Consider the following 17,031-nt stretch of genomic DNA (forward strand, 5'->3'; position numbering starts at 1 on the left):
TATTTTTCTTACACTACAACATATGGCAATGTGTTACTGTACCTAGGTGGGGCGCTGCACCGCACAGCCAATGGCAGGGTGCTTTGGGGTGCCATTAAGAACAAACTGCACAACCGCAAACTAATATGCGCTTTTGTAGTAATGGCAGCAGTAACGCATGCTTCACCGCCGTACAGAAGCGTGATCCCAGCCTTGAACTCCAAACTTTCCTCATTGATGGACTCAATGGTACAATTGGAGGAATAATTGTACCAATGGCTGTGATACCTGCTTCACCCCTGACTGCGGACCCCGAGGATGGGGCGCCATACAATTGTGCTGCACCGTACAGCCAATGGCAAGGTGCTTTGGGGTGCCATTAAGAACAAACTGCACCACCGTAAACTAATACGTGCTTTTGTAATAATGGCAGCAGTAACGCATGCGTCACCGCCGCGCAGCAGCGTGATCCCAGCCTTAAACTCCAAACTTTCCTCATTGATGGACTCAGTAAAATTCTAGCCAACCCTACTATTTTATAATTGGAGGAATAATTGTTCCAATGGCAGTGATACCTTGACCCCTGACTCTGGACCCCGAGGATGTGACGCCACACAATTGCGCTGCACCACACAGCCAATGGCAGAGTGCTTTGGGGGTTCCATTAAGAACAAACTGCACCACCGCAAACTAATACGCGCTTTTGTAGTAATGGCAGCTGTAACGCATGTGTCACTGCCGCGCAGCAGCGTGATCCCAGCCTTGAACTCCAAACTTTCCTCATTGATGGACTCAATGGTATAATTCTAGCCAACCCTACTATTTTATAATTGGAGGAATAATTGTACCAATGGCGGTGATCCCTTCATCCCTGACTCCGGACCCCGAGGATGTGACGCCACACAATTGCGCTGCACTGCACAGCCAATAGCAAGGTGCTTTGGGGTTCCATTAAGAACAAACTGAACCTTTTGTAGTAATGGCGGCAGTAGCGCATGCGCCACCGCCGCACAGCAGCGTGATCCCAGCCTTAAACTCCAAACTTTCCTCATTGATGGACTCAATGGTAAAATTTTAGCCAGCCCTACTATTTTATAACTGGAGGAATAATTGTTCCAATGGCGGTGATCCCTTCACCCCTGACTGCGGACCCTGAGGATGTGACACCACACAATTGCGCTGCACTGCACAGCCAATGGCAAGGTGCTTTGGGGGTTCCATTAGGAACAAACTGCACCACCACAAACTAATACGCGCATTTGTAGTAATGGCGGCCGTAACGCATGCGTCACCGCCGCGATCCCAGCCTTAAACTCCACACTTTCCTCATTGATAGACTCAATGGTAAAATTTTAGCCAACCCTACTATTTTATAATTGGAGGAATAATTGTTCCAATGGCGGTGATCCCTTCACCCCTGACTGCGGACCCCGAGGATGTGACGCCACACAATTATCACATATCGGGGAAGATGCAGCTCCTGTGAAATGCTTATTAGCGGAGCTGAATGTCCTCAGCAGACACCATCTGGGACCCCGTGCGCACCGTTAGCATATGTAAGAGCGTGTCTCCAGCCCAGCTCCACATTTACATGACAAGAGAGACATGGGGGGGGGGGGGGGGGTTGTGTACTGACAGCGGATGAACATTCCTGCTGGGACCCTCATTAATTAGATCACCACCCAACTCTTCTATCAACGTCACTCACATGCCAGAGACGCCGCATACAACGCGCACACATGGCGTTTTGAAAAAAAAAAGGCGTTTTATTGTAAAATTAGAAAAATAATAATTATAAAAATACAATAATATAAAAGCTGTACATATAAATACACATGTATATAAACGTCCCATGTACGGCTCAGAAGAACCCGGAACCGTCACTGCATATGATTGGCTGCCGGCTTCGGCAATGTAGCATTCCCGTTGAGGCCTCGGCGATGTTGGAGAGGGATTGGTGGTAGAAGGGCGAAAGCGGGCGGCAGCCCAGCTGAGGGCAGGAGAGGCGCTTTGCGGCCTCTTGCTCGGGCCGCCCGCGAGTCCGTGACATGTTGCCCAGGCGTTTCTTTACGTTCCCGGAGAGGTTAACCAGGAAGCCGTGGGGCTTATTCAGCCAATTAGTCCGCCGGTCCTCCTCCTCGCCGTTGTCTGGAAGGTCCATCCACTGTTTGACCAGATCGGCAAAGCTATTGTCCCCGAGAACCAAAGGTTGGCGGCTGCGGCTCTGGGACAGCAGGCACCCTGTCCAGTCCTGGGAGCCCACCCCCATTCCGATGCCCCTCCACTGTTCCAAGCAAACGTCCGACGTGGATTTGGGGCGCACCCGCGCTTGTCTGGTACGCAGTAATCCCCCCGAAGACAGACGCGCGCACGGCGGCAGGTTGTGCCTGCGGAGCACAGGAGGAGCCGGGCTCTGCTCTTCCTCTTCAACTTCCTCCTCCTCTTCCTCCCCTCGCAGGGAGCTCCCCGACACCTCTGAGTAGCCAGAGTCCCATTCCAGGCCCCGATGGGCGCAGCTCGCCGGCGACACGTCGTTGGGTAGATCCACGCAGCAGGCGGAGTCCGCCTCGGACAGGTCGGAGGTGCGGTGGGAAGAGCGGATGTCGCGTTTCACCGGCCTGCGGGTGGGAGGGGCCGAGGACTCCATGGCGGGAGGAGATGGGGGAGGCGCGGGCCGTTTCAGGTCATGCAGGACGCGGAACATGCACTCCATTTGTGCGGCAGAAGCGGATTCCTTCATACACTGCAAAAAAAAGAAACGAGAAGACGTGAGAATTTCCAAATTGGTTGAATAAGGACAGACGCACATACAGACAATGAATCTATACATCATTATGGGTGTCAGAATATTCCATCTCCACATCATGTGCTGCATTATTATCCCGCACGCCTACGCTCCCTGTCAGACGCTCCGCGCGGTTTCGTTTAAGGTGGTAGACGAGCTGGGACATGACATGAAGGAGCTGGTTCTGGCAGTGGGCGAGGGGGGGGGGGGCTAAGCTGCACGCCCCAAATCCTTGGCACACGCCTGACAGCACTGGGAGGGGGTATGGGGAGAGGAATACATACCCCCAGGCACAAGGCAAAGAAAAGGGTAGTCTCATTCATATTCCACATCCAACCCCCCCCCCCCCCCCTGTACACACAGAGAGGACAGGCACGAGCCTGCACATCGCCTGAGGCTGCACGGACACCTAGAGCGGATTAACCCTCTCCCTGCCGCCTCCCTCCCCTCCTTCTGTTTGCTTTGGCTGCTGACTGAACATTTCTCTCCCCATCTGCTAAACATCTGTGTGTGAAGGGCTTTGTTCTGAGCCTGCAGACTGCGGGGCCTGCACTACACTGCGCCTGCATGCAACCTGATCACATGCCTTGGTATGACTACATGGAGATTGGTTGTGGGCCTCGGTGTGACTGCGTGCAACTTCATGGTGGCCCTAAGTGCACCTACATGCAACTTGATCACATGCCTTGGTTCGCTTGCATGCAACCTAATAGTGGGCCTCAGTGCGCCTGCATATAACTTGACTACATGCCTTGGTTCACCTAAATGCAACTTAATAGTGGTCCTAAGTGCATTTACATGCAACTTGATCATGGGAGTACATGTAACTTGATCACATGCATTGGCACACCTATATTCAAACTGATAACAACACGCATCACTGTCCCTACATGCAAACTGATCACATACATCAGTGCGCCACATGCAACTTGATCACATGCATCTGTGCATCTACATGCAACTTGATCACATGCATCAGTATGCCTACATGCAACTTGATCACATGCATCAGTATGCCTACATGCAACTTGATCACATGCATCAGGGAACCAACATGTACCTTGATCACATGCATTAGCATCCCTACATGTAAACTGATAACATGCATTAGCGCACCTACATGCAACTTGTTCACATGCATTAGTGCACCTACATGTAAACGGATCACATGCATTACCGCACCTTCTTGCAACTTGATCAAATGTATCAGTGCGCCTACATGCAACTTGATCACATGTATCAGTGCGCCTACATGCAACTTGACCACATGCATCAGTGCGCCTACAAGCAACTTGATCACATGCATTGTACACCTACATGTAAACAGATCACATGCATTAGCGCACCTACATGCAACTTGTTCACATGCATTAGTGCACCTACATGTAAACGGATCACATGCATTACCGCACCTTCTTGCAACTTGATCAAATGTATCAGTGACCCCTACATGCAACTTGATCACATGTATCAGTGCGCCTACATGCAACTTGACCACATGCATCAGTGCGCCTACAAGCAACTTGATCACATGCATTGTACACCTACATGTAAACAGATCACATGCATTAGCGCGCCTTCATGCAACTTGATCACATGCATCGTGCACCTACATGTACACAGATCACATGCATCGTGCACCTACATGTACACAGATCACATGCATCGTGCACCTACATGTACACAGATCACATGTATCGTGCACCTACATGTACACAGATCACATGTATCGTGCACCTACATGTACACAGATCACATGCATCGTGCACCTACATGTACACAGATCAAATACATCGTGCACCTACATGTACACAGATCACATGTATCGTGCACCTACATGTACACAGATCACATGTATCGTGCACCTACATGTACACAGATCACATGTATCGTGCACCTACATGTACACAGATCACATGCATCGTGCACCTACATGTACACAGATCACATGCATCGTGCACCTACATGTACACAGATCACATGCATCGTGCACCTACATGTATCGGCACGCCTGCAAGCAACTTTAAGTATGATGCCCAGTTTGAGGCTAGGCTCACTCCTGTCATGGATACTTCCTATGTGTAAACTGAACCGATAAGCCACAGAGCCCCGGGTGTATGTAGGGTAGGGGGGGTCACCATCAGACCAAGAATGTGTTTCCAGGACTGCGTGTAAAGTCACATAATGAAGGTCGTAGGTTCCTCCCTCCGGGCAGCTCAACCACCCCTGAGGGGACCCTGCAAGGTCCTGAAACATTGGCACCTTCACCTGTGTGATATATTATTAGGTGTTCATAGTAAATCTTAGAAACTTCTTCTTGGAATGCCGGTGACTTCCTATCCTCCCGCCATGTGATACAAGGACAACATTCCCTGCAGTCAGGACTGTCAGCTCTGTGCAAGATTTACTTTGTATCACATGGAAAATCTGACCTATAATGGGGTGTTCATCAATGTAGTAATGACATATTCATGACTTGTATGTAGTATGATATGGAGTAACAATGTTTTCATGTAGTAACAATTTGTGATTATGACTTGTAGTAACAATGTATATTAATGATCTGTAGTAACAATGTATATTAATGATCTGTAGTAACAATGTATATATATATATATATATATATATATATATATATATATATATATATATATATTATCTGTAGTAACAATGTATATCAATGATCTGTAGTAACAATGTATATTATTGATCTGTAGTAACAATGTATGTTATTAATCTGTAGTAACAATGTATGTTCATGATCTGTAGTAATAAAATATATATATATATATTATCCGTAGTAATAATGTATATTAATGATCTGTATTAACAATGTATATTAATGATCTGTAGTAACAATGTATATATATATATATATATATATATATATATATATTATCTGTAGTAACAATGTATATCAATGATCTGTAGTAACAATGTATATTATTGATCTCTAGTAACAATGTATATTATTGATCTGTAGTAACAATGTATGTTCATGATCTGTAGTAATAATATATATATATATATATATATATATATATATATATATATATATATATATATATATATTATCCATAGTAACAATGTATATTAATGATCTGTAGTAGCAATGTATATTATTGATCTGTAGTAACAATGTATGTTCATGATCTGTAGTAATAATATATATATATATATATATATATATATATATATATATATATATATATATATATATATTATCCATAGTAACAATGTATATTAATGATCTGTAGTAACAATGTATATTAATGATCTATATTCACGATCTGTAGTAACAATGTATGTTAATGATCTGTAGTAACAATGTATGTTCGTGAATTTGGCGTTTTGCCGCTCACACGTGGTTTATACTCCATGTGAGGATCTGAGTGACTCTCGTCCCCGGGGGGGAATTATTCCTCTTACTCATATCTCTGTCATGTCATCTACCACATCCTGCCCCCTGTACAGGACTCGCCCCAGTTCCTGCCACCGCCGGTGACTCAGTGCCAGGCTGAACATTTTAAGGATGAAAGTGCCAAAAAGTTTGAGTAAGTCCAGTATGAATTTTGTTTTTTCATGATACAAAATTGAAAAGCTGACGCGTTTCAGGGGCCACTTCATCAGGGATCCCAAATCATCAGACTGTCAGCCTGGATTATTTTGCGTTCCCTGAGGAAGGGGGGAGTTTTGAGCCCCCCCAAAACATGTTGACTTTTCAATTTGGTGTGGTGAAATGAAATTCTTACTGGACTTACCCAACCTTTGTGGCCCTTTCATCCTTCTAATATTCTCAGCCTGCTCAGGGGCCCTTTGGGACACAGAGAGGCGCCTCTAGAAATTTGATTCTGACATGTACAATCCATCTACCCTGGAGTCCAGCACTCCACCAACATATTGCAATAGATGGCAAGCTCCTGGGTCAAGCCAAGGATCTAAAAGGCAGTGCAGGGACAAGGTCATCCAGCCCCCAGGGCAAAGCTGCCAAACTGCGCCCCCCCCTTCCCTTAGGGTTGCACCCAGGGCAGCTTCCCCTCCTGCCCACCCCTTGTCCCGGCCCTGCTAAAAGGGTTCCTGCAGGCAGTCCCGGGACAGGTCCTTGTAGTGCCCAGGGCAAGGATGCAAAACTGCGCCCCTCCCCAACTGTTAATCCATGCCTTACAATGGGTTTACTGGCCTGTGTCCATTCTCTGTCCCCTCCCACATGGAAGAGGAATATATTTAGAAAACAATTCTATATATTATATTTACAATAAATTTTACCTTTATGTCACATATATCATTTTGTTTGCTAAATATAGAAGAAATATATATTTTTTCCATGTGGGCTTTCTCTGCTGTGCCCAGGGCAGCTGCCCCCCCCCCCCCTGCCCACCCCTTGTCCCAGCCCTGCCTGCAGATGTTGGGGGTTCTGCTTAATGATTGAACCCGGGACAACACCGCTGAAGGAGAAAATTAAAGAAAAATTCCACCGCTCAGGGACTTCCAGTAAAAGTTTCCAATCTGTTCCTAATTTGATGAAGAGGGGACGGCCATGCTGGAAATTTCCCTCCAGTTCCCCACTGTCAGCGCAGACGTAAGTCTGGTTATTGGGTTGAATAAAAAAAATAACCTGATGATTCACAACAATTCCTCTAATGACTAAACAGATCATCAGTCCTGTCCATGGCTGGACCCCCAACACAGATGGGACCACAGACAGCCCCCCATTTCTAAGAGACTCACTGCAGCTGGCTACTCTGCAATACCCCCATCTGTCCCTCCAGCTGAACCCGACATCCCGGCCCCCATCACAACATTTCCTCACACAAGACATTCCTGCAGATCCGGCCTGTCCCAACATGAAGAGGCAGAGATAATCCTCAGCAAGACAGTCCCAGCCACCACTGCAACACCTCCAATACACAGAGACAGATCCCTACACAGAGAGACTGATCCCTATACAGAGATCCCTATACAGAGAGACAGATCCCTATACAGAGAGACAGATCCCTACACAGAGAGACAGATCCCTATACAGAGATCCCTATACAGAGAGACAGATCCCTATACAGAGAGACACATCCCTATACAGAGAGACTGATCCCTATACAAAGAGACTGATCCCTATACAGAGAGACTGATCCCTATACAGAGAGACAGATCCCTATACAGAGAGACTGATCCTTATACAGAGAGACAGATCCCTATACAGAGAGAGACTGATCCTTATACAGAGATACAGATCCCTATACAAAGAGACAGATCCCTATACAAAGAGACAGATCCCTATATAGAGAGACAGATCCCTACACAGAGAGACAGATCCCTATACAGAGAGACTGATCCCTATACAGAGAGACAGATCCCTATACAGAGAGACAGATCCCTATACAGAGAGACAGATCCCTATACAGAGAGACTGATCCCTATACACAGAGAGACTGATTCCTATACAGAGAGACAGATCCCAATACAGAGAGACAAATTTCTATACAGAGAGACAGAGGAGAGGCTGATCCCTATACGGAGAGACAGAGGAGAGACTGATCCCTATACGGAGAGACAGAGGAGAGGCTGATCCCTATACGGAGAGACAGAGGAGAGGCTGATCCCTATACGGAGAGACAAATACCAATACAAAGAGACAGAGGAGAGACAAATCCTAATATGGAGAGACAGATTCTAATACAGAGAGACAGATCTCAATACAAGGAGACCAAGGAGAGACAAATTCTCAGAGAGCCGAAGAAGATACAAAGTCCCAACAGAAGAGACAGAGGAGAGCCAAATCCCAGAACAGAGAGCCCAAGGAGAGACGAATCCTAACACAGAGACATCTTCTATACAGAGAGGTAGAAGTTCTAATAGAGAGGCAGTGCAGAGGATGGGAGTGATGGAGGACACAGCTCTGGTCCCCAGGGCACAGCTGCCTCTGTATATTGGATGGGGGTAGAAGACACCTAGCAATCATCCTGGTTTGAAGGAACTACAAGTCCCAGCACAGTCTCTATACAGAATATCTCCCTCTTCTTAAAGGAATATTTTTAATGCTGAATACAGAATATTCGCTCTTTGTAGAACATAAACTTACCAGCTGAATAATGGAGCCCGGAGGGGTCTCCGCACACCCCAGGACAGACTCTTGCAGGGTGGAAGGATGGAAGGAGGGGGCTCTTGCAGGATGGAAGGATGGAAGGAAGGGGCTCTGGATGCAGAGGGTTCTCTGCCTTTCTCTTCTCTGCTGCTTTCACATCCCAAATTTGTCTTTAGACTGAGCCTGGCCCCTCCCCTCAGCCCTCCTGCCTGGGCAGCATCCAATCAGGGAGGAGCACTCCCACCCCCAGGATTTTGGCTCTCTGCACAGACTTTCCTAAGTGAACTATTTCCAGTCTGATACATTGTAGATTTATTTTGGTGAAGGGATCTGTGCAGGGAGAAGTCTGATCATGGCCAAATCTTCTTCCCCAGAAAATCCAAGTTGGGGATGGAGATGACTGGAGAGAAGATGAACATACAATGTTGAGGGTGTACTGGGGTGCACAGGGATCCTCTAAATCTGGGGTGTAATGGGGTGCACAGGGATCCTCTAAATCTGGGGTGTAATGGGGTGCACAGGGATCCTCTAAATCTGGGGTGTAATGGGGTGCACAGGGATCCTCTAAATCTGGGGTGTAATGGGGTGCACAGGGATCCTCTAAATCTGGGGTGTAATGGGGTGCACAGGGATCCTCTAAATCTGGGGTGTAATGGGGTGCACAGGGATCCTCTAAATCTGGGGTGTAATGGGGTGCACAGGGATCCTCTAAATTTGGGGTGTAATGGGGTGCACAGGGATCCTCTGAATCTGAGGTGTAATGGAGTGCACAGGGAGCCTCTGAATCTGGGGCGTAATGGGGTGCACAGGGATCCTCTGAATCTGGGGTGTAATGGGGTGCACAGGGATCCTCTGAATCTGGGGTGTAATGGAGTGCACAGGGAGCCTCTGAATCTGGGGTGTAGCGGGGTGCACAGGAAGCCTCTTAGTCTGGGGTGTAATGGGGTGCACAGGAAGCATCTAAGTCTGGGGTGTAATGGGGTGCACAAGGATCCTATCAATCTGGGGTGTAATGGGGTGCACAGGGAGCCTCTGAATCTGGGGTGTAGCGGGGTGCACAGGAAGCCTCTAAGTCTGGGGTGTAATGGGGTGCACAGGGAGCCTCTGAATCTGGGGTTTAATGGGGTGCACTGGGATCCTCTGAATCTGGGGTGCACAGGGAGCCTCTGAATATGGGATGCACAGGGAGCCCCTAAATCTGGGGTGTAATGGGGTGCACAGGGATCCTCTGAATCTGGGGTGTAATGAGGTGCATAGGGATCCCCTGAATCTGGGGTGTAATGGGGTGCAAAGGGATCCTCTGAATCTGGGGTGTAATGGGGTGCACAGGCATCCTCTAAATCTGGGGTGTAATGAGAATGGAATGCACAGGAATCCTCTGAATCTGGGGTGTAATGGGGTGCACAGGGATCCTCTGAATCTGGGATGTAATGGGGTGCACAGGGATCCTCTGAATCTGGGATGTAATGGGGTGCACAGGGATCCTCTGAATCTGGGGTGTAATAGGGTGCACAGGGAGCCTCTGAATCTGGGGTGTAATAAGGTGCACAAGGAGCCTCTGAATCTAGGGTGTAATAGGGTGCACAGGAGGCCTCTGAATCTGGGGTGTAATGGAGTGTACAGGGATTCTCTGAATCTGGGGTGTAATGGGGTTCACAGAAAGCCTCTAAATCTGGGGTGTAATGGGGTGCACAGGGATCCTCTGAATATGGGGTACACAGGGAGCCTCTGAATCTGGGGTGTAATGGGGTGCACAGGGATCCTCTTAATCTGGGGTGTAATGGGGTGCACAGGGAGCCTCTGAATCTGGGGTGTAATGGGGTGCACAGGGATCCTCTGAATCTGGGCTGTACTGAGGTGCACAGAGAGCCTCTGAATCTGGCATATAATGGGGTACACAGGGAGCCCCTGGATCTGAATTTTGGGCTGTAATGAAGGGAGCTGGGACCAACTGAGCCTGGGGTTTACAGGTGGTGCACATGGACCCCCTAAGTCTGGTATGTAATCGAGGGTGCAAGGACTCCCTGATACAGGGACCTCCTGAGTCTGGGGTATTATGGGGGCACAGGAATCTCCTAAGTCATGGGTGTAATAGAAGGAACATGGATTCCGGGGTGTCATGGGATGCAAATGGACCTGGGGTCTAGGATACAGTGGAAGGACAGGGACTCCCTGAGTTGGGGGTGTAATAGAGGGCACTGGGCCCTAATGGGGATGCCCAGAGACCCCTTGAGCCTGGTGTGTAATGGGGGGGGGGCACATAGCCCCCAGAGTTTAGGGCTTAAGACTTGGGGTGCACAGGGATTCCCTGAATCTGGAGTGTAATGGGGCACACAGGGAACCCCTGAGCCTAGGGTGTAAAAGGGTTTGCAGAGATTCTCTGAGTTTAGGGTGTAATTGGGCTCACAGAGACCTCCTAAGTCTAGGGTGTAATAACGGAAGCAGAGACCACCTGCATCAGTGATAGCATGAGGCATACAAGGATCTTGTAAGTTTGGGCTGTAATGGGGGCGCACAAGGACCCATTGAGTCTGGTATGTAATGGTGGGCAAAGGGACCCCATGAATCTGGTGTTTAGTGGCGGGGGGGGGGGGGGGGCGAGAGTAGGGACCTCCCAGGTCTAGAGTGTTATGTGGGGCACAGGGATATCCTAAGTCTTGGAGGGGCAGGAATCCTCTGAGTCTGGGGTGTAATGAGGTTCACAGAGTCCCCTTAAATTGGGAGTGTAGTAGGGGGACACAAAGACCGGGTCTGGGCTATAATAGGCTGCTCAGGGACCTCCTGAATGTAGGGTGCAAGGGGGGTGCACAGGGACCCCCTGAGTCTGGTATAGTGTGGCTGTTTATTTGGGATGCAGAAACCCACTAAATCATGGATATAATAGGGGCCTAGGGACCCCATGAATATGGTATATTGTGGATAAAGGGGCCGCATAAGTCTGATGTGTACCTTGGGGCACAAGGGCCCCCCTGAGTCTGGGGCGTAATGGGCGGGGGCGCGCAGGGGATGAAAGAAGTGTAATTTGTAGTGTAATGACCCCGGGGAGGCAGATTTTCCAGTAATCAGAGAGCTTGATGGGGGGCCATTAATTGGTGGATCAGCCTTTCTTCGATTTGCCCCAGGCTAAGCTTTTTTTGCCTCATTTACATGAAAAATGCCGGAGTGTCTGCAGCGCAAATCAGCCAAACAAAAGGAAAGAGGAGAGCCGAGTGCCTTCCATTCTAATAGAGCAACACCCTCCACTGTACATGTCAATGGAACAAGATATATACAGTTCTATCTATCTATCTATCTATCTATCTATCTATCTATCTATCTATCTATCTATCTATCTATCTATCTATCTATCTATCTATCTATCTATCTATCTATCTATCTATCTATCTATCTATCTATCTATCTATCTATCTATCTATCTATCTATCTATCTATCTATCTATCTATCTATCTATCTATCTATCTATCTATCTATCTATCTATCTATCTATCTATCTATCTATCTATCTATCTATCTATCTATCTATCTATCTATCTATCTATCTATCTATCTATCTATCTATCTATCTATCTATCTATCTATCTATCTATCTATCTATCTATCTATCTATCTATCTATCTATCTATCTATCTATCTATCTATCTATCTATCTATCTATCTATCTATCTATCTATCTATCTATCTATCTATCTATCTATCTATCTATCTATCTATCTATCTATCTATCTATCTATCTATCTATCTATCTATCTATCTATCTATCTATCTATCTATCTATCTATCTATCTATCTATCTATCTATCTATCTATCTATCTATCTATCTATCTATCTATCTATCTATCTATCTATCTATCTATCTATCTATCTATCTATCTATCTATCTATCTATCTATCTATCTATCTATCTATCTATCTATCTATCTATCTATCTATCTATCTATCTATCTATCTATCTATCTATCTATCTATCTATCTATCTATCTATCTATCTATCTATCTATCTATCTATCTATCTATCTATCTATCTATCTATCTATCTATCTATCTATCTATCTATCTATCTATCTATCTATCTATCTATCTATCTATCTATCTATCTATCTATCTATCTATCTATCTATCTATCTATCTATCTATCTATCTATCTATCTATCTATCTATCTATCTATCTATCTATCTATCTATCTATCTATCTATCTATCTATCTATCTATCTATCTATCTATCTATCTATCTATCTATCTATCTATCTATCTATCTATCTATCTATCTATCTATCTATCTATCTATCTATCTATCTATCTATCTATCTATCTATCTATCTATCTATCTATCTATCTATCTATCTATCTATCTATCTATCTATCTATCTATCTATCTATCTATCTATCTATCTATCTATCTATCTATCTATCTATCTATCTATCTATCTATCTATCTATCTATCTATCTATCTATCTATCTATCTATCTATCTATCTATCTATCTATCTATCTATCTATCTATCTATCTATCTATCTATCTATCTATCTATCTATCTATCTATCTATCTATCTATCTATCTATCTATCTATCTATCTATCTATCTATCTATCTATCTATCTATCTATCTATCTATCTATCTATCTATCTATCTATCTATCTATCTATCTATCTATCTATCTATCTATCTATCTATCTATCTATCTATCTATCTATCTATCTATCTATCTATCTATCTATCTATCTATCTATCTATCTATCTATCTATCTATCTATCTATCTATCTATCCATCCATCCATCCTACCACCCACCTACCTACCCATCCATCCATCTATCCATCCTCCCACCCACCTACCCATCCATCCTCCCACCTAACCATCCATCCATCCATCTATCCATCCTCCCACCCACCTACCCATCCATCCTCCCACCCACCTACTCATCCATCCATCCTCCCACCTACCTACCCATCCATCCATCCATCCTCCCACCTACCCATCCATCCATCCTCCCACCCACCTACCCATCTATCCATCCATCCTCCCACCCACCCACCCATCTATCTATCCATCCTACCACCCATCCACCCACCTACCCATCCATCCTCCCACCTACCTACCCATATATCTATCCATCCTCCCACCCACCTACCCATCCATCCATCCTCTCACCCACCTACCCATCCATCCATCCTCTCACCCACCTACCCATCCATCCATCCTCCCACCTACCTACCCATCCATCCATCTATCCATCCTCCCACCCACCTACCCATCCATCTATCCATCCTCCCACCCACCTACCCATCCATCCATCTATCCATCCTCCCACCTACCTACCCATTCATCCATCCATCCATCCTCCCACCTACCTACCCATCCTCCCACCCACCTACCCATCCATCCTCCCACCCACCCACCTACCCATCCATCCATCCTCCCACCCACCTATCTATCCACCTACCTACCTACCACCAAAAGTATTGGGACGCCTGCCTTTACACACACATGAACTTTAATGGCATTCCAGTCTAAAGCCCCGTACACACGATCAGATTATCGAACGATCTGTTGTCCGTTTTTTGTGGCATGCTAGTCTGATGTGGAAAGTGAAGAGGTTATTTTCATACGAATTTTCCCGTACAACAGAATTCTACTTCAGAAGTGATGTCATATGTTGGATTGTTTTGTATGTGTTCTTTCCTCTCTGAGCATGCCCAGTCTTGCTCTTAAGATTTTTTTCCGTGGAAATCTGTACTAATGAGACGAAAATCGGACGTTGTATTACGGACGACAAAAATTTTATAGCCTGCACATCAGGATTTTGTCAGCCGAAAAGTCAGAGTTGGCTGTCGAAAGCACCATACTAACAATCCGAAAATCGGCAGATCGGTCGTCGGACGAATTTTCCCATCAGATTTTCTTATAGTGTGTACGGGCCTTTAGTCCGTAGGGTTCAATATGGAGTTGGCTCACCCTTTGCAGCTATAACAGCTTCAACTCTTCTGGGAAGGCTGTCCACAAGGTTTAGGAGTGTCTATGGGAATGTTTGACCATTCTTCCAGAAGTGCATTTGTAAGGTCAGGCACTGATGTTGGACGAGAAAGCCTGGCTCGCAGTCTCCGCTCTTATTCATCCCAAAGGTGTTCTATCAGATTGAGGTCAGGACTCTGTGCAGGCCAGTCAGGTTCCTCCACCCCAACCTCGCTCATCCATGTCTTTATGGACCTTGCTTTGTGCACTGGTGCGCAGTCATGTTGGAACAGGAAGGGGCCATCCCCAAACTCTTCCCACAAAGTTGGGAGCATAAAATTGTCCAAAATGTCTTGGTATGCTGACGCCTTACTGGAACTAAGGGGCCAAACCCAACCCCTGAAAGACAACCCCACACCATAATACCCCCTCCACCAAATTATTTGGACCAGTGCACAAAACAAGGTCCATAAAGTCATGGATGAGCGAGTTTGGGGTGGAGGAACTTGACTGGCCTGCACAGAGTCCTGACCTCAACCCCATGCGCTTTGGGGATGAATTTGAGCGGAGACTGTGAACCAGGCCTTCTCATCCAGCATCAGAGCCTGACCTCACAAATGCGCTTCTGGAAGAATGGTCAAACATTCCCATAGACACTCCTAAACCTTGTGGACAGCCTTCCCAGAAGAGGTGAAGCTGTTATAGCTGCAAAGGGTGGGCCAACCCAATATTGAACCCTACGGACTAAGACTGGGATGCCATTAAAGTTCATGTGTGTGTAAAGGCCGGCGTCCCAATACTTTTGGTAATGTATTTTATATATCTATTGAATAAACTGCTTTATTTTTATGTATGCTCAGTTTAAAATATTTGGGAAATAGCCAACATTTTCCACCCTATTGGCTGCTTGTACTGGGAGTTACGATCATCCAGTTAATCAAGTTTGATAAGTTGGAAGTTTGTTGCTATTTTCGAGATAATCGCTTGCCTAGAAATATAAAAGATTTACCAATTTACAGATTCGCAGTCAGAGTCAGCGGCGCCTTAGATCAGTGGTCCTCAACTCCGGTCCTCAACTCCGGTCCTCAACTCCGGTCCTCAACTCCGGTCCTCAGGGCCCACTCACAGGCGATCTTATTTGCTGCTCAGTGATTGCAGTACTCTAGTCTGCATCTCCCCAAGGTGATACCTAAAATCTGGCCTGTTAGTGGGCCCCGAGGACCGGAGTTGAGGACCACTGCCTTAGATGATCTCACACTGCAGATATACAGCTATGAGGATATTTCAGGGCATTGCCTAAAGGGTTACAAAACCCACAACAGTAAAATCAGTCTTTATATACAGTAAAGCATGCTGCAAATATAGAGGAACCCACAGAGGCGTAACTAGAACCTTCAGGGCCCCGGTGCAAGAAACCATGAAGAGCCCCCCCCCCCCCCCCCGACCCCTGGCCGGGGGCCCTTCCCTTCAAGCCTTGGGCTCTTCCCACTGACCCTGGGGCCCTTTACTCTCGTTGTGGGGCCTTTTATTACGGTACCGCAGCGGCCCCCTTCCTGCCATCTTGGGGCCTCCCCATGGTGGTCGAATGCCAGGGCCCGGTCACAAGTGTGACCTTTGCGATCCTGGAAGTTCCCCCACTGGTGTCAGTAGTTTTTATTTTTTGGTATTTTAATTGAATTATTTTTTATCATTTTATTTAATTTTTTTACAATGTGACTGACTATGACTCTGTCTATTCAGAAAAGGAAGGAGCTGGTAAATTACATATTTACTGACCCCTTCCTGGTTCTCTATTGTGACACATCCCCTGCAGCAGCCGGCAGGAGAGGGGAGGAGGCACAGTGGGGGGGGGGGGGGGCAGGGGAGCACACAGGGGCCCAGAGGCAGCAGAACACAAGTGAACTGGATAGGAGGAGCGGCGGGGGCCGCATACAGAGGAACCAATCTCCTCCATTTTCCTCTTGCAGCTACAAGAGGAAAAGGAGGACAGTGATTTCTCTACATGCTGCCCCCGCCGCCCCTCCTATCCAGGTGTACAGGGGACCCGCACAGCATGGGGCCCGGTTGCAATTGCAACCTCTGCAACCCCTGTAGTTACGCCCCTGGGAACCAATCACTCCATTTACCTCCTGCAGCCGCTAAATGCTCGCTTCTCCTCCTCTCCCTTCTGTAGGCATTCAGTGGCCTAGGTGGTCAGGCCCAGGCCCAAAGCTGTGTAAGGGGCCCCAAAATTTC

The 17,031-nt window shown here is 46.6% G+C and overlaps 1 protein-coding gene across 1 annotated transcript; it reads right to left on the minus strand.

Moving 5' to 3' along the window:
• Positions 1–1,732: 1,732 nt before the first annotated feature.
• On the minus strand, positions 1,733–8,927 carry INKA1 (inka box actin regulator 1). The gene is made up of 2 exons (XM_082265951.1): positions 8,841–8,927; positions 1,733–2,722 (listed from the first exon to the last, which is right to left on the minus strand). The coding sequence occupies exon 2, from the start codon at positions 2,717–2,719 to the stop codon at positions 1,841–1,843; it is 879 nt and encodes a 292-aa protein (XP_082122077.1). The 5' UTR covers positions 2,720–2,722; positions 8,841–8,927; the 3' UTR covers positions 1,733–1,840.
• Between the last annotated feature and the right edge of the window lie 8,104 nt (positions 8,928–17,031).

The sequence above is a fragment of the Pelophylax lessonae genome (assembly GCF_965119305.1).
Source record: "Pelophylax lessonae genome assembly, chromosome: 8".
Classification (NCBI taxonomy): domain Eukaryota; kingdom Metazoa; phylum Chordata; class Amphibia; order Anura; family Ranidae; genus Pelophylax; species Pelophylax lessonae.

Excerpts from the sequence above, each read along its gene's own strand:
- INKA1 (XM_082265951.1), bottom strand. The coding sequence starts at position 2,719 with ATGAAGGAATCCGCTTCTGCCGCACAAATGGAGTGCATGTTCCGCGTC.